This window comes from Cupressus sempervirens, chromosome 9, assembly GCF_028749045.1.
Source record: "Cupressus sempervirens isolate cs-2001-9-10 chromosome 9, ASM2874904v1, whole genome shotgun sequence".
NCBI classification, from domain to species: domain Eukaryota; kingdom Viridiplantae; phylum Streptophyta; class Pinopsida; order Cupressales; family Cupressaceae; genus Cupressus; species Cupressus sempervirens.
In genome coordinates, this window is record NC_143126.1 from 396,079,090 (window position 1) to 396,102,163 (window position 23,074).

General features: G+C 31.8%; 1 protein-coding gene across 1 annotated transcript; it reads left to right on the top strand.

Annotated features, from left to right (window-relative positions):
- The first annotated feature begins 21,831 nt into the window (after positions 1-21,831).
- LOC149538927 (uncharacterized) lies at positions 21,832-22,861 on the top strand. The gene is given in 1 exon segment (XM_089798996.1): positions 21,832-22,861. A coding segment is annotated over 1 exon segment (873 nt). The 5' UTR covers positions 21,832-21,872; the 3' UTR covers positions 22,746-22,861.
- Positions 22,862-23,074: the final 213 nt, after the last annotated feature.

Here is a 23,074-nt window from a genome sequence, read left to right on the forward strand (position 1 = left end):
ATTCTATAACATTCTTAGTTGTTTTCATGGCTTCCAGGCTCTATTGCTAGGTTCAGATGGAGCACTTAAGACATGTCATTTTCCATGACACAAGTAATCAAAATGAGCTTTCTAATGAATATGGATTTGATACATTTTGAATTTTTTAAGTATCCATTTTTTTACGTTAATTGAATTAAGGTTCATTATAAAAATAAAACCTATATATAGAATGGTCATGGAAAAATAGTATATAAGAGAATAATTTTTTTGAAAAATAACTATAGTCTCCATATTCAAGTCCTGTTTCAATCAAAAAAAAAAAAATTTGAATTTGGATAAATATATAACAAGTTACATGTGTCAAAATCCATGTATGTCCAAATTAGCCTTAGGTCAACTTTAAACTCTGATAAAATATGAAATACTATGGATAAAGACATCAGATCACCTCTATGGTTTTGTTATGAATGTTAAAAAACTAAATTCAAAAGAATCACATTGATATCTATTGTAGAAAAAAAGTTATGTGTGTCAAAAATAATGTCACTTTTTAAACATTAGGTTTTTGATAACATAGCAATTTTCGTGGGAGAAAAATTAATTCAATCAAATTAATTCAAAAAAATTAAAAATATATATATTTAGAATCTTCATAGAAAATCCTAAAAGACTCTAATTTACTTCATCTTCAAATTCCTTACCATTAAATGGTAATTTGCATCTGAATGTGAAAGTTTTCTTGAAAATTCACAATTCAGTGTCAGTTTAGGCAAAAAAGTGTAACCCATTATTGTGGGTCCACCTATAACTTAAGTAGTAAGGATAAAATATTAGAAAATATATATGTAATGTTGCTTAAAGGTGACATTAGGGAACCTATTAGGACTTTACATCTATGGTTAAGTAAACTTATCAAGAAAAACATGTTTAAAAAAATTATTCATCAAAATTTGAATGAATTTGTCTTATCCTTTGGTGTTCCCTGGTGGGGCATTAAATTTCATGGTAGAGACTTGAGATGCTACACTGGCACCTCTAGGGTTTATTATGCATAAGAAGAGAAAGAGAAAGGAAAACCATGAAATAATATTCCTAAAATTTTAACTAGAAATTTATCAAGGTGAATGAGCAAGAAAAAATCACAATCAGATAGGCCAAACATCGATAAATAATCAAAAACTAGGGGATACGTGTCACATAAATTTTTTTGGGATAAATACTTCATCCAAGTGATGACAAGAACTAGAGAGTTTGCAAGGAACTCTAGAAAATTTATACTTCACTAGTGCATGTTCTGAGTATTTTAGAAAATCCCACTCAATTAATGAATAACTCATCTTCACTATTCAAGTTGAGATTATATTTCAAAATATTTATGCTTGGAAACATACAACAAGAAAAAATAGTTAAACATTTATAGCATTTTTTAAATATAACTAAAATAACCAAAAGCATAGACACTTTCCAAAGCTCATTTTGGCACATAGAATATCTTGTGTTGGAACTCACAAGATGCTACACCTTCTTGGGTAATGACTTTGAAACATGGATCCTTGGTGTATTTAGTTAATAGAATATGGTAATACCACTTATAAGATAACCATCCCTTATTTTGAGATAAAATTCAAGGGATGATAAGATTATAATTCTTAGAGAACCATATTTTGCAAGATCAGTGGTTGTTAAGAAGAAAAGATTATAAAAGATATCTTAAGGTATGCATGTGTTACCCCCTACTTCTGATTTAAAAATTCTTGTAGGAATAACATAAAATTTTACACAAAATAAATGGTAGATAGATTGTATCCATGTTTGAGTCTCAAAGATGATTAAACTATTAGAATCTAGGTACATACATTCTTTCTTTTCCAAAGGTCTATAAAGGATATTTTGTTTGAGTAATGTAGAATAAGAATTTTCTAAAAGAATAGATTTGAGTCCCTCTCTTCATATTATATAAAAAATAATCGATCCAACATATAGAAAGGTTCAATAGTTCATTAATTCAAATATATTGTCCTTGTTAATAGAACTAGTATAAGAAATGGTTTTTAAGAATGAATGAAGTCTAGTGTGTGCAAATAAAAAAATAGTTATGAGAACTATTACTTTTTTGGCTAGGCTTTCATGCTTATTTTCAGCCTTTTATGTTTTAACTTTTGGGTTTCAAGATCCTTGTAAAACCTGTTTATCTAATCAAAAACAAAATAGTTATGAGAAAATAATTAAATGTTTACATGATATCCATAAAATCATAAGTTAAGCCTAAATTTTCATAATATTGTAAGATAGTCCAAAGATACTTTGAGCTAGGCAAATTTGGAACAATGTTAAAAACCAATTCTAATGAGAGTAATATTTGATACTAGAAATAATAAGATAATTAACCATGAATGTAGATTAGAAAGATGTATCCTAATGGATTCATGCAATTTAATGAACGAACAAGTTACAATAAGAAAGAACTTCTTTTCTATTTAAAACATAAGATATACATGTAAACAAAAAGTTGTTTGAAACTATTTTTCATTTACTCCTTGAATGGTAATACGTACCATTAATTTGATAAAGTTTTCTCTCTACAAAATTGTTTGTAGTAGTACATAACTTCCTATCATAAAACCATAACTATGATTAGGAACTATCACATTTACTTTTGAAAAGAAACTAAATTCTTTAGGCTCACTTAAGGAAATTATAAATAAATAAGCTAGCATAGAAATATATAATGTTGATGCTCAATGATTTGGATTAACTATGAGTACCTACTTGAGAATTTTGTCTTTTAGCCATAGGAGCTTAGGATAAAGAAAGGTATCTAGATAAATCACATTAATAAATGGACTAGATTTTCAAATATTACAATGAAGGAAAGATTTTCCATTAGGTCTTGTAAAGGAAATGAAAACCCTAGAATCTAATTACATAAATTAGACAAACAACTTATGGATATAATCATGACCATTATGAACATGTATTTCAGAACCCTTATAAGAAACATTGACTCCTAATAAAGTATTTCCTTATTGACCTAAGGTGGATTGCCATGACATTTTAGAACAAAATAAGGATAACTTTCAGGAGTAAGTCAAATTTTAGGGATGCAAGATGTAATACATCTCTTATCATAACAAGTATTAAGTAGGGTTTAGAATATAATATAATTACACTTGGACTAGGTTGGGAGATAAGAGTACCTCTAGTACTCTTTGATTTTACCATTTTACAAATGCATACATAGGTAAAACTATAAGATACATCTCACATTCTTAACACAAGAGAATCATATCTATCTACTCTAAAATTGATAATAAACTAGGTTCTAATGCTATAATATGTTTATACCTAAAATAGACATCCTTTCTTTCTTATGATGTTATATATTTCTTTACATTAGACACTTAATCATGTTCTATATAATGTCATTACAAGATTGAGTATATGGTTGAATTGTATCATGCTTTATATGTAATTCATAATTCATGCTTTCAATACCTTGTTTATAATATTCTTACCCATGATGCCTTATACATGTGTATGTTTACTTTTCTTGGTGTGTCTTAGATGAAGGGAGGCAATAATAATCACTTTTTTGGGAGATCTACATGATGTCTCACTCCTCCTTTCTTATCTATCACTGTGTGTGTGTGTGTGTGTGTGTGTGTGTGTGTGTGTGTGTGTGTGTGTGTGTGTGTGTGTGTGTGTGTGTGTGTGTTGTATCTTGTTAAATTTGGCAATCTAGGTGTGTGTAGGTACCAGGCATCAACTCTACTTGTCTCTATAGGTCAAAGCATGCCTCAAAATCCACAAACTAGTTGTTATCAAACAAGATGGAACCATGATCCATATAGGCATCATTATATCCATAGAAATATAATAAGAAGTCAGCCACTTGGTATGGGGATTATGTTTTTATCATTTCTTTTCAGTGCTTGGTTAGTGGATTGTAGTGTTTAGAATTATGTGTTCATGAATAGGATATTTATATTTTCATATAAATTTTCTATGATATTTATTTGGTATATTTATATAATAATACAATGTGCACACTTATATACCTATATAAATATACATCATTACATAGTTAATGTATTTAAGTATTTGTGTATGTTAAAATTTATTGTGAGTGATTTATTTATATATTTACTTATAAAGAGAAATATATTAGAATAAAAAATTAAAAATTTAAAGGGATAAAATAGAAAAAACATAAGTCTTTAGAAGAGGAGTTGTAACATCCATTTAAGAGAAAAAGGTAATATTTGTTACCCATGTGGAAGAATTTGAGATCAAGACATAAATACAATGATCGATATAAAAAAAATGGGTTATAAAGCATGAGAGAGGATATTTACATTATTTTTGGACTATGTATTAGTTATATACCCCTAAAATAGCCTTAATTTACCCCTCATATACCTAAACAACTTGTAAAATGGCAATTAATTACATTAACTAAGGTAATTTTAAATTTTGGAATAATTTTTATTTCAAAGGGTGGTGTTTTTTCCCCTAAAGGGGTATTAAATCTATTCAAGAACATATATATGTTGTGTAAAATGTAAATGTGAAGAGGGAGGAGGGTTGAAACATAGAATAGAGATTGATTGTACTTTAAGAAAAAAAAAATGTTGAAAATTAGTGATACGTGAGTGAGAGTCTATTACTATTATCCTTTAAGGAATTGTAAGTTTATTTCCTTTAGGAGAGAGTTATATGTGAGAGTTTGAAGGGATGAGTGAGACTTAATGATGTGGAATTTATTTTTTATTTTTTTATTTTTTTGAAATTGGAAAGGGTTTGAATGATACATCTTGAGTTGGATTTATTTTCCTCTCTTCATCTACTTTATTTTGCTTCCATTGAATCTGTGTAAGACTTGAGGTATGGATTAAATTTATTGATTGAATTATTTATCACATTTCATATAGATCTATCTGAATTTTCTCTTGATTTATTACAATTGTACATTTAACTACTAGGGTTGTTTAGATGTTTTGAGTTTCTATTTATGAAAATTGTTATGTATTTGCCTATGGTATTTAGCTACTAATTTTTGGAGATATACTATTTATGTTAGAGAGTTGTCAGTAACTAGAGGAAATAAATATTATATTATTTTTATCTTCCAAGTGTTCTTATCTATTCTTTCTTTTACATGCTATTTATTTACGTTATATGTTTTTTAATTATGCTGGCTTTCTTTAGAGGATTTTAAACACTTTGACCTCCTACTTGAGTTTTCATGCTCCCAATTGTTGTTAAAGATACCATAGGCATGCCAAATTGTTATATGTGATGTATGAAATTTATACTTGGCATTGAAAACACTTGTAAAGAAATATTTGTAGAGTCTTTGTGGTTTATATTTTTTCTGTATTATGATGTTTATATCATAAGTTAGGGTGTTGTTAAACTAGGGGTATCAAACCCTGGGAGTTCTTCTCGATAAAATCTTTTCCAATTTTGGTTTTGGATTTGTAATTAGGATAGAGGCCCTAGTTGAGTGGTTTACTATAGGTGCTAGGGCCTAAAAGTGGCTACTAGAGGATCTTATGTGTTAGAAATGAGGGCCCTATGTAGGATGGCTCTACATGTGAGTTTTCTTAATCAAGTTAAAATATTATTATAATTAATAGGTTATGGAGGTTAGGTAATTAATGTTAATTAAGATGATAAGGATGTATTGTTGGAGTACTCAAAGAGAAGATGTTCTACATAGTAGGACAATATTTGAATCAGGGGAATTATCCCAACACTACAAGAGTATACATATCATATTAAACTACTTAGAGAGAAGATGTTCTTCGTAGCAGGAAGGTATTTGGCTCAACGTAAGGATCTCGACACTATAGGAATGCATGATGACACCCACTTAGATGCAGTTGAACCCCTCACTCTACTTTTGCCTCTTCTTATACATTTGATTTGTGATTTCATTTTGACCATTGTTCTTTTGTGGGGCTTTAGGTTACCTTTTGTACTTGGGTTTTCTATTATTATCATTAGATTATCTTAAAGCCTATGTGGATCATGGTCTTATGTCCTATTTTTGGGAGTGGATCTTTTATGTCTCTACATCCTTGGGTGGTAAAATATTTTGAGTTACTCCTCAAGTTTTCATTGATGACTTCATATAGATCCTTTTTGAGCAGTTGTTTAAAAGTCTATTTATTGAACGTCCTTGGCAGAAATCTATGTAATATTGTAGCGTAAAATCTTCAAGAAAGAACAAGTCATATGTATATGTATATGTATCATGAAATGAAAAGATACATAATAAGGATAAAGGGTTTCTCTAGGAGAAATAAATGGAAATGTAAACATATTGTATTATTTCAAAAGATGAAATAAAGAGCCATGTACTCTTCATAATGTTATTAGTGAATAGAAGGTGATTTGGTTTACATGTATGGTTAATAGTATAAATATATTTCATGTATCTTTATTGCATGTTGGGTAGAAACATTTTATTGTAATAATTGGGACATTAGCTCTTTATTTGGAAAGGGATATTATGATGGATAATGTGTAAAGTCATAAGTAGATGTAACACTAATAGATGGGTTAAATTAAGTAGTAAGGATGAAATATTAGAAAAAAATAGGTAATGTTGTTTAAATGTGACATTAGGGAACCTATTAGGACTTTACATCTATGAGTAAGTAAATTTGGCAAGAAAAATATGTTTTAAAAAAATGATTCACAAAAAATTGCATCAATTTGTTTAATCTTTTTGAGTTCTTCAAAGGGGTATTACACATTCTCTTATGATACAACTTATTTAAATTATAAACTTAACACAAATAAATAATGTCTCATTTATAATTTTAGCTATGCATTTTTATTCTTTTATATGTGATGACTTAGAATAATAGTAAATTTGTAATGATATATTCTTTTGTATTCAAAAAAATTATGCTCTTGACTTTGTTCAGATTTTTCTTTCTTTCTTTTTTGATAAATAAGGCAAGTAAGTGTCATGAAGCCAGTGAATATATACAACTTACAATCAACTAGCAATGCCTAGAGCCATTATGACCAAGCAATGAGCTAGAACAATACTAGCCAACATGACTAGCCAAATAATACTAGCCAACAATACCATCTAAACTAGAAACCTTCAAAATATGTGAATATATGAACTTCTAGGATCTTCAAAAGTAACAATTGAAAGAAATTTTTTCTATAATTTTATTTCAATTGTTACTTTTGAATATATGATCTTCTAGGATCTAATCTAATATTTTCTTCTTATAATTGGTGTTAACTAATATTTTCATTATTATTTCATCTCATTGTGTTATTTATTAATTTTATATCCATCATGCATGGGTATTCCTATTCCTTGGTTCTAGTACATTTCACATCTATATGTAATAGTCTTTGGCTTATGTATAATATTCTTACATTTTACAATGTTACTAAGGGAGCAATTTATGTTTGAATTTGGTATTAGATAATATAAATAAGTTTAATGGTTCCCTACAAGGAATAAATATCAAATGATAGTCATATTTAATATGTACTAGTTGGAGGAAAAATAGTGAGGAAGGAATACATTCTCATTAATTTTGTCACAAACTATTGCACACTTAGACAGGCAATCTTTGTATTTTTCTAGCTAAATATAGATTGAGGAAAATGACACATGTCATTCATTTTCAAAATACTAGTGAGCATTATTGTAATTACCATATGCTATGTACTATTGCATTCACTTCTCCACAATTTGTGAATAACTATATTCTTTTGCACCGATCAAGAGTCGCTATTTTTTTATTCATTAAATAATTCTAAAGTTTTGATGAATATTTTTTGTTTTCTATATTATAAAATGTATTTATCATGAACATGATTGGTAGAATTGATTTTGTGTTATAGGAGCTTTTTTCAGAGTCTCCTCCATATTGCATTTTTTTGGCAAAATTTTAGATAACAATTTGTATGAATAGTTAATGAAGAAATATAATTATATTTAATAAAAGTATACACCATATATAAATAAATCTATTAAAAATTCATATAACACAATGAATTTTATCATATTTATAAATATATTTAATCATTGTTTATGTTATATTTCAAACAGAAAAATGATAATATATGGATCTTACAAATAAGTTTACAATTTGAAATATATTATCTTATTATAAATTCTCTTCTATATTGTATATGCAATATGATTTAATATCCTAATATTAAATTAAATATATATTACAATATATCTTACATATTTTGATATAATCTTATCATCAACAATTTTTTTAAAATATAATTTAAAACTAATATAATAAAATTATAATATATAAATATTATAAGTAAGAATTACAATTTGAAATATATTGTTATATAATCTCTGTCATATTATAGTTTTATATTATATTATATGTAAAATATAATTTTTTCAAATTTTATTTGTATTACATATCAAGAAAACAAAAGAACAACAACCAGTGAAGAGTATCAAAAAACAACCATTACAGTTGTCACAAACTAGTCAACAGTATTTTGAATGTCAAAGGAACAACCCAATAAAGAATTACATAACTTCAAAGATCATATGATCAATAAAAATAGGACTAAGAGCTATTAGTCTTCTTCACTAGAATCTAAAGTGGTAAGCCTCACAAGTGAAGGTACTAAACTAAACATTTTCTTTTCATTTTGTGGAACCCATCTACCTTCCTCACGAACCTTCTTCAATAGATGAGACAATGGGATGTTGAAGACATCCTCGTGTTGCCCTTTTTTATTGCCAATCATATATGTAAAGCCATAATGTAGATCCTTCTTGCTAAGCATTCCTTGCCCATCTTCAAGAAACTTGGGGAATTGATCCTCCTTTAACTTGAAAATTGTTGTGACCTGTAGGAAAATATCCACTTAGATGAGTCTCATATGAGACCCAGTAAGCACAATTCCAACTCCTTGAAATATATAATTATTCTTAATCTTCCAAATATGCAAGATAATACAAGAGTATAAAATAGACTAGAACACATTGAGAAGGCTATTGCTGCTACAAAGTTTTTGACAAATGGTGTTTCCGGCAAAAAAATTAATCCCAATAGTGAACCCAAATATATGCCAAACTTCAATAGAAAATAGACATTCTAAAAACACATGCATGAGAGATTCAAGTAAAGTGCATAGAGAGCACCTATTCGGCTCTCCACCTAATTTAGAGAAAGGGAGTTTGTTGAGTAGGAATCTCTAGAGGAAATAGATAAATTTTGGTTTAGTGGGCATTTTCAACAAATTGACAAGAACTTCTTTCCATTTTTCATGGGGCAGACAGGGGTTCTAGTGACTATTGAGGTGGTCTAGGATGGCAGAGTCTAAGGTGAGCAAGGAGTATATAGTTTTAGATTTTACCAAGTGCAAGGGACAGGAATCTAGCTAGCAAACAATGAAGGAACATGAATCAGAACAACACTTCTCACCCAATACAACCTTGACCATTGCTCTTGACATAATAGAATAAGTTCTTTTTTAAAACTCTTCCAAAGAGAATCTTTGTTTCAACATGATCTAGACTAGCCCACTTATTAGCTAAACACCCTTGCCAAAGAGCCAAGGGTTTACTAAGACTCTTAATATTCCACCAAATGGAGCAATTTCCAGACTAGACATTACCATTTTCCACTCTTTACATATCCCCCAATAGAGGTCTTACATATGCCCAACTTTTCCATAAAACTTTAAAAAAATTGGATTGAGGAACCCTTTTTTTACAATTCAAAGTAAGGAAGTCAAAAATATTCCACTCCCACCATGATTTAGCACCACAAGGATAACCCTTACTCAAGTTATGCCATATGAGAACCTTCCATGGCTCCTCCCCAGTAATGGCTTTAGCAATTGACTCATCTACTAAAGTAATGCCATGTAATCTTAGGTTCTTTAGACTAAGAGCTCCCTATCCTTTATTTTAATGCACCACTCCCATCCAGCCGCATGAGTCTTATAAGTCCCCTTACCATCAGGCCAGGGGAAATCTCTGATGATTTTTTGAATATAGGCAATCTGATTTACATTAAACAACCAAGTTGAGGAGAAATATGTGGTGTAAGAAGAAAGAATCTTTTGACAAACCTGTACCCTTCCTACCAAAGATAGATACCTTTTATTCCATTTATACAATTTCAAACTAATCCTATCTTTTAGCTAGCCCCACATGTCATTTATATTTGACTCAACAGAAAAAGGGATGCCAAGGTATCTTACAATATGGCTAGGACCTCCCTAACTCATGCCATACTTACCACACCACCTAGGAGGAGATGGATCCCAGTCCAAAAGTATAGACTTAGCCATTGAGATTTTGCTACTAGATGCCATAAAAAGGAATTCTAGTTTTATCATTGGCCATCTCATATTATCCTCCTCCAATATAAATAATATAGCACTATCATCCACAAGATAAACATTAGAGATTTCTTGGCCATTAGGAAGGTGGGACCATGGACCCTTGGGGAAAGGGAACCTTCATAGAGAAGATAGTGTAGTGTCTCAATTGCAATGATGAAGAGTGTTGAAGCTAGGGGATATCCTTGCCTCATGGACCTAGAAAGCCCAAAACATTGTGACCTGAGCCAATTGACCTCCATGGCTACATTCATATCCTTCATCAAAGTTTTTACCATAGAGAGAAGGGAACAAGGAAACCCCAAGGAATTCAACATCATATAGATAAACTCCCACTCAATCCTATCATATAGTTTTTTATAATCAATTAGAAATATCCCAACATCCTATCCTAAAGATCTTTCCCAATCCCTAGTTTCCCAGTAGGTGATCAAGTTTTCCATAATGTACCTACCTTTGACAAATCTAGTCTATGTTGGGCTAATAATCTTGGGTAGAATAGAGTATAGTCTGGAAGCCAAAATCTTTGCCAAAACCTTGTAAGATACATTTAGCAATGTGATCGACCTCCAACTTTTTATTAGAGCCTTATCTCCTCCTTCTTACAATATTTTGATGCGTCCAGAATTGACACTAGAACTCAACATACCAATCTCCATAGAAAAGTGATAAAGGCCTAGGAGTATAGGACTAATCCTCTCAACATTAAGCTAAAAGAATTCCACAGTAACACCATCAAGGTCCAGGGTCTTTTCTTTACCCATTGAGGAAATTGCCTTCTTAATCTCACCAATTGAAATAGGAGTTTCCAAACTTAAAGAGTCAACATCCTCCACAATACTAGGAATTGATAGTCTTAATCCTTTCCTTAACAACCTTCATAGCATTCCTAGAGTCTTTAGAGGTAAAAAGATTCTAGTAGAATTGGGTAAAGGCATCCAAAATACCTTCAGGTTTAGAAAAATATTTCCCATCCTCACAAACACTGGTAATTTTGTCCTTGGCCTCCTTGACTTTTAAAGAAGAACTTTGAACCTCTGTCCCCTAGGTTCAACCACTTCAACCTAGACCTGATCCTAGCACCTTGGATTTTCTTGGTTTGAAGCTTACTTAATCCATGCTTTGCAATAGTAACATCATCACAAAGCTGGGGACTAGAAGGTTGATTTTACAAGGCCACCTTAGCAAAGTGAAGGGAGTTAAGAAAGGAAAGCTCTTGGGCTCTAGCTTCCTTGGGTTTTATTTTACCCATAGTCTTAAACAACTATTTCCAAACTATAATAGTTTGATTCCAATGGATAATAGGGTTAGCATGTTTGCAGATAGAGGAGTTATACCAATGGACAATTTTGCATGCAGCAAGGAGGTCCTAGTCTAGAAGGAGAGAGGAATTAAGAGAAAAAGAAGGTGGCGAGGATGGTTTAGGAAGAGAAGAGCCAATACTTTGTATAATAGTGATTATGGGGTAATGATACGAGAGGGAGTAAGGTGAAACTTCGATAGGATTATAATCATAGGGATTAGTACTGCTAAAGAAATCCTTATTGTAGTAGAACCAACCCAACCTTGAGTGAATCCTCTTACCACCTTTCTGAGAGTTTGACCAAATAAACCAAACACTAAGGGATTGGAGCCTAACCCAACTAAAGGATCAATAATATTCAATTGATGTATCATGCTTGACCAGTGGATGAATTCATCATTTTTCCACTCAAATTTAAATCCTTTGACCTTATCTTGAGCCCTTTCAACCATATTGAAATTATTTGCAAAAATCCAAGGAATGCTCAAAATGTTAGCCAACCACTACCACAATCACACCCTCTCCTGAACTTCATTAGGGGTGTAAAGAGACCAAATCCCAAATCGAAAGCCCTTAATTTTAAAGGAAACCCAAGTGGCCCTATTACAAGGGGAATTACCATAGTTACTAACCCTTCTCTTCCAATTAAGTGCAACAAGAATAGCAGCACTCCCCCTCCCCTTGGAGTGATTTTGGTCACGGCATCCACATCCTTCCAAATACACTTAAGTGCAATATCTAGCAAAAATCCAATAGCCTTATCTTCTTGTCATAACAAAATATCAACATCTTTAACCATCTTCAAAAATATTTTGACTATGTAATTCTTATTGTTTGATTCAAGCCCCCTTACATTCCAAGAAGCTATAATCAATATTTAATTTTCAAAATCCATTGAGGATTGAAACCCCTTGAAACAATCAGGTATTTTCTTCCTAGCTTTTTTAAAAGCCTTGGGTTTGCCACTAGTTAGGGGAGGTCTATCCTTTTTTTTTTTTGTATTTTCACTAGGGCCTATAGAAGACTAGTTTTTAGCAATCACTGAATTGTTAGCTTTAAACACATAAGGTTCCCCTCCTTAGAACACCCCCTCCTAGAAAGCTCTCCAACTCCAAACTCTAGACTAGTAGTAGGTTGATTCTCCTCATTTATGAAATCCTTATCAAGTTGGATCCCACAAGGGTCTACACCATCACAGGTTGGACTATCTATTGTAGATAAGCTCCCCAACCTAATCTATTCATCAGCATTAGCCAAAATAACAATTAGAGAGAAATTGTGAAGCCTATCATTCTCTTTCTAATAGTCCATCTTATGGGTCCCTAGGGTGTCTCTTGATAAAGAATTTAGAGCTTCAATGAAGCCTAGGTTTGAGGTAAGATCTGAGAAGCCATCCTTATTGCTAACCATAGTTTGTAGTAGGAAAATTTTAACAAAAGGAAAAGTTTTGGAAATAGGGGCCTTTGCAAACTTCTCCTTCGAGGAATGTAGGGTGAGTTGTAGGGCATTAAGGGGTTTACTATACTTCCTTGGTGTTTCTGGATTAAGATCCAGGCTAAGTTCAAGATCAAAAAGGTAACCACAATGCTCCTCAAGGGAAGGTTGAGGTGAGGAGGAATTGGTATGTGACACAGGCCAGGAGAATTTATCTTTCAAATTATCTAGGAACTTGAGAATAGAATTTGAGCTTTGAAGTTGATAGGAAGCCTCAGGGTGGAGAGGGACTTGATGGGAACCATTCTACAAAGAGGTAACAAGAGATTTTAACTTGGGTAGAGGTGGAGGAGGAGGGATATTAGGCAATTGATTAAACACTAGTTTACTTGCAAGTAAGGGACATTGATTTCTCCTATGACCTTTTTTGCACAAGTAGCAAGAATTTAACTGCCCCATATAGGTAATAGGGAAAACCATAGAAGAGATGTTGAGTTCTAAAGAAATCTTCTCCAGGGCTTCGACACTAGGAAGAATGGAAAAAAGGATACAAATGTCTAAATTGGGAATTAGGGTATTAGAATGATCTATTTTTAAAACTTTTCCAAAAGGTTCAAGAATTTATAGAACAAAGTTCTAGAGATAAGGATGTAAATTGCTCACCTTAATCCACCCAAGGCTATCCAGAGTGAGGACTTCATCATGAATGAAACCCAACGACCAAGGGAGCCCTCTAAATTTAGCATTGCCTACTCTCAAAAATTATTTCTCAATAATAGTTCATTATGCATTACAGTCACTAAAAATAATAATGAACAACCCTTTTTGAATCATGTGACAAAACAACAAATGAAGCCCCATTTTGTTACCCCAGACTAGATGAAACTAGTCATTTGGGAAATTCCTAGAAGGAAGACTAGTAGGGTTCATAGTAGAAAAGAAAATTGAGGTGTTTCTCAACCTATGAACTTCTTTGTCTATCTCCTAGCTCATTATGGAATTAGGTTTAACTATATATGAAGGAGAAGGAACATCCTTACCTCCATGTCCTGTGGAGCATTTAGTGTCGAGGGATGATTCTCTAAGGGACCTGGCATCCTCATTGATGGAAAAAATTCTTTGCAAGGCATGCTTGAAGGAGGCCCTCACCCCCGCTTCTCCTCTCCGACCTTCCTAGTGATCTTACACTCCATCCACATCCACTAGAGATTTCGACTATAGTTTCTTCTATGCAAAAAGTGAAAAGGAATGAGAAATAACTACCGACTAAGAAGCGTATAATTTCCTACCTTGCCTTACACTAGGCGAGGCCAAAGCCATCACTGGTTGGTGTAAGGGAGTGGTTAATGAAGGTTGCAAGTTGTAGAGCCCTTGTACCACCCACGCCCAACCTCAGTTTTTAAAGATCTTAATGGAGTAAAATTGTAAAATATATTTTATATTCTAGAATAGAATTAAATATATGTGACAATATATCTTATATTTTTATTATAGTTTATCATTTATAAATTTTTTTATAATATAATATAAACAATGGCATGTACAAGGCACTAAAGATATTTTTTAATTGAATTTTTATTATTATAATTTATTAGTGGGTTTAACATTAAACATGACATCATGAAACATGACACATGTCATTCATTTTCAAAATGACATCTGTCATGTCATTTTCAAAATGTTAGTTAACATTATTGTAATTATCGTATGCAATGTACTATTGCATTCACTTCTCCACAATTTGTGAATAACTATACTCTTTTGCACTAATCAAGAGTCACTATTTTTTTATTGATTAAATAATTCTAAAGTTTTGATGAATATTTTTTAACTTTTTATATTATAAAATGTATTTATCTTGAACATGTTTCATAGAATTGATTTTGTGTTAGAGGAGCTTTCTTTGGAGTCTCTTTGGGTAAAAGCACAGATCTGTGTCACCATTTGTGATACAAAAACCTGTTTTGGTCAAATCTCATTTCTCTATCAAAACTCAATTTTTTTAAAAAACTAAAAATATCCTTTTATAGATCTTAGATTCAATATCATCATTATATAAATTGTTGAGTGTTTTGATTAGTTATAATATGTTATAATCTCAAAATATTATAAGTCGATATTTCAACATTTCAGAAGATGCTCTCTCAAAAAATGAAAAAAAATAGTAAATCATATCAAAAAAAAAAAAAAAATTATATTTATCACTAGAGGACAGAATCCTCTTCATGAATATGTAATTTTTTTTCAAGAAGGTATAGATTTGATAGAGAAGTTTTGACGAGAGGAAAAAATATTGGATCTTGACAGGGTCGAACTTGAGTACTTATAACAAAGAAAATATACATCAAAAATAATTATTTCTTTTTTTGTTCACTAGCTATACATGTCATCTATAAAATATTTTCAAATTAGAACAAAAAAAGATGATTTGCACATACTTGTTTGATGGGAACTACATTCTATATTTTTTACAGTTAAAAAAGGGACTTCAAAATAAAATAAAATGAATAAATTCTTACTCAAAAAAATTATAAAAATTATAGGCATAAAATTCATACAATTCTACACATTTCATCAGTTTACATCATCTTCATATTTTAAACACAAATACCATTTTTTTTGTCATTAATGTTGAACTGTCACATTCTGATATCATGTTTCTTTATAAAAGGTGACATAGGTTTGTACTTTTACCCCTTCCATATTGCATTTTTTTGGCAAAAGTTTAGATAGCCATTTGAATGAATAGTTAGTGAAGAAATATAATTATATTTAATAAAAGTATACACCGTATATATATATAAATAAATCTATTAACAATTCATATACAACAATTAATTTTATCATATATATACATATATTTAATCATTTTTTATGTTATATGTTGAACAAGAAAATGATAATATATGAATGTTACAAATATGCTTACAATTTAAAAAATATATTATCTTATTATATATTCTCTTCTATACTGTATATGCAATATGATTTAATATCCTAATATTCAATTAAATATATATTACAATATATGTTATATAATTTGATATAATCTAATCATCAACAAATTTTTTTACAATATAATTTAAAACTAATATAATAAAATATAATATATACATATTATAAGTAAGAATTATAATTTGGAATATATTTTTATATAATCTCTATAATATAATACTTTTCTATTATATTATATGTAAAATATAATTTTATGTTCTAGAATAGAATTAAATATATGTTACAATATATCTTATATTTTTTATTATAATTTATCATTTACAATTTTTTTTACAGTATAATATAAACAACAACAAGTACAAGCCGCTAAAGAGATTTTTTAATTGAAATTTTATTATAATAATTTATTAGTGGGTTTAACATGAAAACACAAATCTTGTAAATTAAAAATATTTAATTAATGGGAGCTCAAAATCAATGAGAGAAAGACTTAAAAATGTACTTTTTATAACTATAAAATTTTTAAACACATTAAATTTAAAGGCATACAATTTTTGAACATAAATCATTTAACTTTACATTAATATAAAGAAACTAGTATAATAATTTTAAAAGGGATGTAAAAAGGTAGAACCAGTCCAAACATAAAAGATTAATCTTAAAAAAAAATAATAAAATAAAGAAAATTGAACATAACACTAAATATTTAAAGCAATTCCTCAAAAACCAAGAGCTATATGAGAGCTTGAGTCTAATCCTTGTCCAAAGGCTAGAAGACATGTGACAATTGTCATTTAATAGTTTGGACTCTAAGAAATTCAATTTAATCTAATAACATAGTGAACCATCTTACTACATATCCTTCCTATTCTTTCTTGGGTAGATTTTTGAAGAGGAATTGTATCATAGGTATCAAGTGCTTTTTCACATTTCTTCTATTTTGGTAGGTGGTGAACCATCTTACTACATATCCTTCCTATCCTTCCTTCCATAGATTTTTGAAGAGGAATTGTATCATAGGTATCAAATTTTATTTTAGTAGGCGTCCAACTATTAGATTCAAGGACAATAATAAAGTCACAATGAGACCGGGGCCAACACTATAATAAATTTGTAAACTTTCTTTGAGATCTCAATTAAACATTTTACATTTTATGGGGCTGTCATTTAAAAAATAGGGCACTAATGACTGGTGGATTTTGAAAAATTCAATGGAGCCATTCATCTTTGCCTAACAACACTAATGACTAATGGATTTTGGAAAATTCAATGGAACCTTTCATCTTTGCCCAACAACTCAATGCTAAAACCTACAACCCAATGCTGAAACCTACAACCAACTATCCAATGCTAACCCAATAACTTAATGCTGAAACCTACAACCCAATGCTGAAACCTACAACCAACTGTCCAATGCTAAAATCTAAGAAGAAGAAAGAATAAACTAAAAAAGAATTAACCATCAATCCAATGCTAAAATCTAAAACTTAAGAAGAAACAAGAGTAAAGAATGAAAGATTAAGCATAAAATATTATGAATCTAAATAACCAAACTAAACAATAACTTTGAAATCACCATTACTATATTATATTATGTGTGTATGTGACATACATCCCAGTAATATATTTCAATAAATATAATAATAACAACTTTGAAATCACCACTACTGAAGATTCCTAAGATTAGCCAGTTACAGTAAGGAACTATTCAATTATTCCGCTAGTTCCTGCTGCCCTGGTGTTAGTAGCATACATCTATTAGAAAAAGGAAAACTGCATTGTATCCATCAAACAAGAGGGTAAGATAATGGAAAATTGATATAGGGGAAGGAGGGATGGCAGCGAATAACCTGCCCCTTTCTATACATATATCGAATAGCTACCACCTAGAAAACTTGACTGCTCATCTTTTTTGCCAAATTTAAAGTGGACATAGTATTAGAAAGTTCCGATACAAATTATATCACTTTCCCAGCAATGCGTTACAGAGAAAGCTCAAGCTTTGCCAAACTGACATAAGAAAAACAATCATGGCATTTAAGCATTAAGCTTAACTGTCTTAATCTATGTTTGACATACTAAGAAATGATCTAGTCCTGGTAAAATGACACGTTAAGGAATGATCTAGTCTCGGTAAAAGCCAGCCGCCAATTTATTGAACTAGCACCATCTAAAACATCTACCAATGCTCTAATCTGAACTAACTGTACCTATTTCAAATAATCCTGCACACCAGACTTTTTCACATAGTCTTTAAGCTTGGAAATTTAGAATTGAAGATGGTGTGAAAAAAGTGATAAGTGGGAGACGATTTTATAGGAGAAGAAATTTAGTGAATAGCGGAAAGTTTCTTATCAATGGTAACGTAGAATTTTTCTTGTCATTGACGGAATTAATAAATATGCTTTTTATATCATAATTTAAAAGTAAATATATTTCTTTCTGTGAAATAGAATGATATGTTACATATAGTATGACACATCCTTTTCCATAAATTGTCAGGTCCATAAAATTTATGAGTGCCTTTCCATCTGTGAAGCTCCATGCAGCAGTCTCCCTTCCATTGACACTTTTTATCAGATTTACAAAATTTATTATTGGTTAAAAAAAGACATTCGATCACATGGTATGAGATTTCATTAGCGCCACCTTTTGTTGCAATCATGTCCCTGAGAATTAATTCCTACCAAGCAAATATTGCAGTTTCTTGTATTAGAATTATGCATTTATAAAAGAATTTATAGAGTTATTACTATCTTGAAGTGGCAGTACTCTTACGTTTAAACCAATGAAATGATCATTTATCTGGTCGAAAATAATAGTTTTATGAAACTGACTATGTCTTCTAGAAAAATGTTTTTTTCTTTTAAGTCCTACAATCTAGTAGAATTTTGTTTAGTACTCGTGCATATGAAACTGATGATCTGGACATAGAAACATTTGACATACAAACATTCCCTTAATAGAGAATCACTTATTTTGTTAATCTTGTTGATTCACCTTGTTCAAGCCAAGTAATTATTTCACTTTTTCCTGAATGCTTATAATAGTAGCCAAATAATTGGCATCTTACAAGTAGACTTACTTCAAAAGAATTACCATGTGAGACTATAAAAAAATTATAACTATGAAAAAAATATAACAAATGCTACAAAAAAATTATTTCATGTAGAGAAAATCATGAGATATGATTCAAAATTTGGATTTCATGCTGTAAAAACTACGAAAAATGCTCTAGATTTTAGGCTTAAAAGTAGGCAATATTCAGTTTGATAAGAAATATTGACATCAGTGCAACTAGGCCATATTAGAATAGATGGACAATAACTTTAAGAATGGGATTATAATATTGGGGCTTATTATAGAATGAATTCACTGTGATGTCTTGATGCTTCACCAGTGCTTCAACAATTGAAAGTCCAGTTCGGTAGTTCTTTTGGGCAACTCACCTGTCCTGATAGTGTTTGATAGTATCTGCACATCAAAAGTTACAATACCCAAATAAACCCTACCCACTATGGAATAAGGCCATAAAATTGAAGTATTGAACCAAATATATGTCCACTCTGTAGAATCTTGGGTATTGTGCAGAACCCAAAACATGAAGCTCTGTAAACATAAATATTAAAATACTACACTATTTGAGTATCCAATACATATGCTTACCATATGTGTTCTTAGTTGACATTGGTACTCTACAAACAAGAGCTAGAAATAATTATAGATCTTGAAAACTGTTGCCCGGTTATAGAATTGTTCCAATCTTATAAGCCATGGTTAATATTTTGAAACTTGTCTCATTTTAATCATTGAAATGGTATTTTTATCTCCAAGTTTTTGTATGTTTCTAAATCTTCATGTCTTTGGCTCGTTCCCAGCTCCGCTCAACACTTGAAATTTTTAAAATCTGACTTCTGAGCTCCAAATTATCGCAGGTTAATGTTGAAACCCAAAACACGTGTTTTCAAATCTATCATTAACCATTAACCTCTCAAAGGTTAATGATAACTTTCAAATCACGCATTTTGGAGTAGGTTAATTAACCTTTCCAAAAATGCTTTTTTCTTAACTTTTTAAATAGGTTAATGATAACTTTCAAAATACGCATTTTGGAGTAGGTTAATTAAGCTCTCCAAAAACACGTATTTCTTAGCCTCTATGAGGCAGTTTTTAACCTGTGTCACATGTAAGTTTTAAAATGAAGTGGCAGTTGTGATTCAATGGCATTGTCAAAGAGGAGGAAAAACACTCGAGAAAGCAAGAGATATTAAGTATAACGGCAAGGATTCAATCAAAGAAATGCTAGCGGGCATGATTAAAATTGTAACAAAAGAAGAAGATATTATACAATTCATGGTTTCTGCTATGACTCAGACATTTAGATTTTACGAAGGTGATGAATATTGTCCTCTAGATTCTATAAAGGCTAAAGATATTGCAGAGCCATTCTGGAGTTTTGTGTGTGACAGTTTTGCAGGCTGCATAGTAGAAGTATTGACAAAGAGCTAACCATTAATCCTAAAGAAGATTGGTATTCTCCAATGAGCCCTTGGCCATCCAAAAAGCACAGCCGTATACATAGCTGCAGGGTTTTACACTTCCTTCGCCCTCAAGGCATGCCACTGGTTTCTCTTTCATTTGCAACTCGACATGTACACAGAATGTAGGAGGATTGGTGATGCACGTCAAGTGTTTGAGAGAATGTTTGAGAAAGGTGTCATCTCCCAGAATGCTTTGATTGTTAGGTATACGCAAAATGGGCAGTGTAATATGACTTGGAAATGTTTCTATGAGATGCTATCACAAGGCGATGATTTAAGATACATATTCAACATAGCTTCCCCAAGTTTGATATGGCTTCGCTGGTGCAATTGTCCATACTCTAGGATCCCTTGGTGGATACCTCTCGAGCACTTAAGGGTATTGGAGATCAATTCTCAATCGAGCCTTACAACATTATGGAGCAGTAGAGTTAAGGCACCCATGGAACTGAGACACCTGAGCATTAATGGCATCCTCTCCGACTTCCCAGGATCAATAGGGTAGTTGATGTACCTAGAAAAGCTTGTACTGAAGGGAAAGCTTGATAATAAAGGCCAGATATTCTCCTCTACAATGACGGCCCTGCCAAGCTCATTTTGCTATTTGCAGTCACTCAAACATCTAGAGTTAGTGGGCTGCGAAAACATGATGTTCCTCCCACACGATTTAGGGAATTTAATCAGTTTGGAACATTTAAATCTTTCTTGCTGCAAGAGTCTAAAAGAGCTGACAGAAACCTTTAGCAATCTCGCCAACCTTAAATATCTTTGTTTGAAGGATTAATCGCACTGAGCTGAATATATGTAGCCATGTTCTACAGAGATGTTTTAAACTAGAGTACCTAAACCTGAAAAGCTGTAAGAAGATAGAAGCCCTGCCTATCACAGTGGACCATCAGCAGCATCTAAAGCCCACCATTTTGAAAGTGATCTGGATTCCTCTATTTAAAAAATGGAATTTATGGGCTTGGGACTTACACAAGTGCTATTCAAAACATAAGCTGGATAGTTCTTCCTAATTCTAATATAATGGAAATTTTAAAAAAATCCACTTTGTATTGTTTTGATGAAGAAGGAAAAATTGCAAATCATGGTGCACTGTCTGCAATAATGTTATGGAGTGGAGAGGCCTTTCCATTCAGCCAAAGCAAGATAGATCAAGTTCTCTCTACTATACATGCTGGATCAAGCTTGAATATTCTCTTTAATAGAAAATATCTGCTACACGACGAAGCAAGAAAAGAGTTGATCATTAAGGACGGTGTGACTTTGCAAGGGATCGGTCAATGGGAGATCATTTTATCTTGTGTGTGGACCGTTCGATAACCGCTTCCACCTTGGAATCAGCTATAGCCGAGGCCCAGAGGCCATCACAACATGGTCAGGTTCCCTTCCAGCAAAATAGGGTATTGGCACTAGATTCTCCTCCTGAGGCTTGTAAAGAGGCTTCTCCTCTGTATTCCAAGTCCTCGGAGATGATTCCTGACTCTCCCACCTTCGACTATGGAGACGGTCCATGCACTATGGTTGAGTGTCGTATCTACCAGGACGAGGATGATGATAGAAACATGGAATCTCCGTGTGCCTGTTCTGGGAGTTTGAAGTATGCGCATCGCAAATGTGTGCAACGTTGGTGCAATGAGAAAGGAGACATTACCTGTGAGATATGCCATCAGCAATACAAGCTCGGTTATACTGCTCCTCAGCCAGCTTATTCCGATGACATTCCCATTGATATCAGGTCAAGTTGGGAAGTATCTGAAGCAAAATTGGACCTGCGTGATCCTCGCCTTCTTGCTATGGTTGCAGCAGAGAGACACTTCTTTGAAAGCGAGTATGGTGAATACTCATTAGTGAATTCAAGTGGTGCATCATGTCTCCGATCTACAGCTTTGATTCTCATGGCTCTTCTGCTTTTACGACATGCACTTGCTATAACAAATTCTGGAGGAGATGAGGATGGTTCAACCTTTTTCACTCTTTTCCTTCTGCGAGCTGCAGGATTTATCTTGCCTTGTTACATCATGGCTCGGGCATTGAGTGTTATACACCGTCGTAGATAGAGATAGGCAGCAATAGCAGCAGCTGAAGTTGCCCTTCGTCTGCAACAAGAACAAGCCCGATTAGTGAATCGACAACACTTGGTCAATGTGCAATAGGACTTCGATGTACTACTTTATTTGGCATTTTGATATCTAATCAACTATCCAGTTGGCATCTGTTCACGAGATGGAATATCTCGGTAAATGCCAGCGGATATATCCAAGCATCAAGTCAATGATTCAATCTTCTGAAGATATGTTCCAAGTCATACATTTTAATTAGTGATCTTTGTCATTTAAGGTTAATTTTATTGAGGTTAATTAACCTCTCTCATGTATTTTGGAGGTGGTTATTAACCACGAAGAGGTAGTCATTAACCTCTGTGTCTATATAAGGGCTCTTTTGGGCTTTGTAAAGGGACTTTTTGGAATTTGGAAAAAGGGAG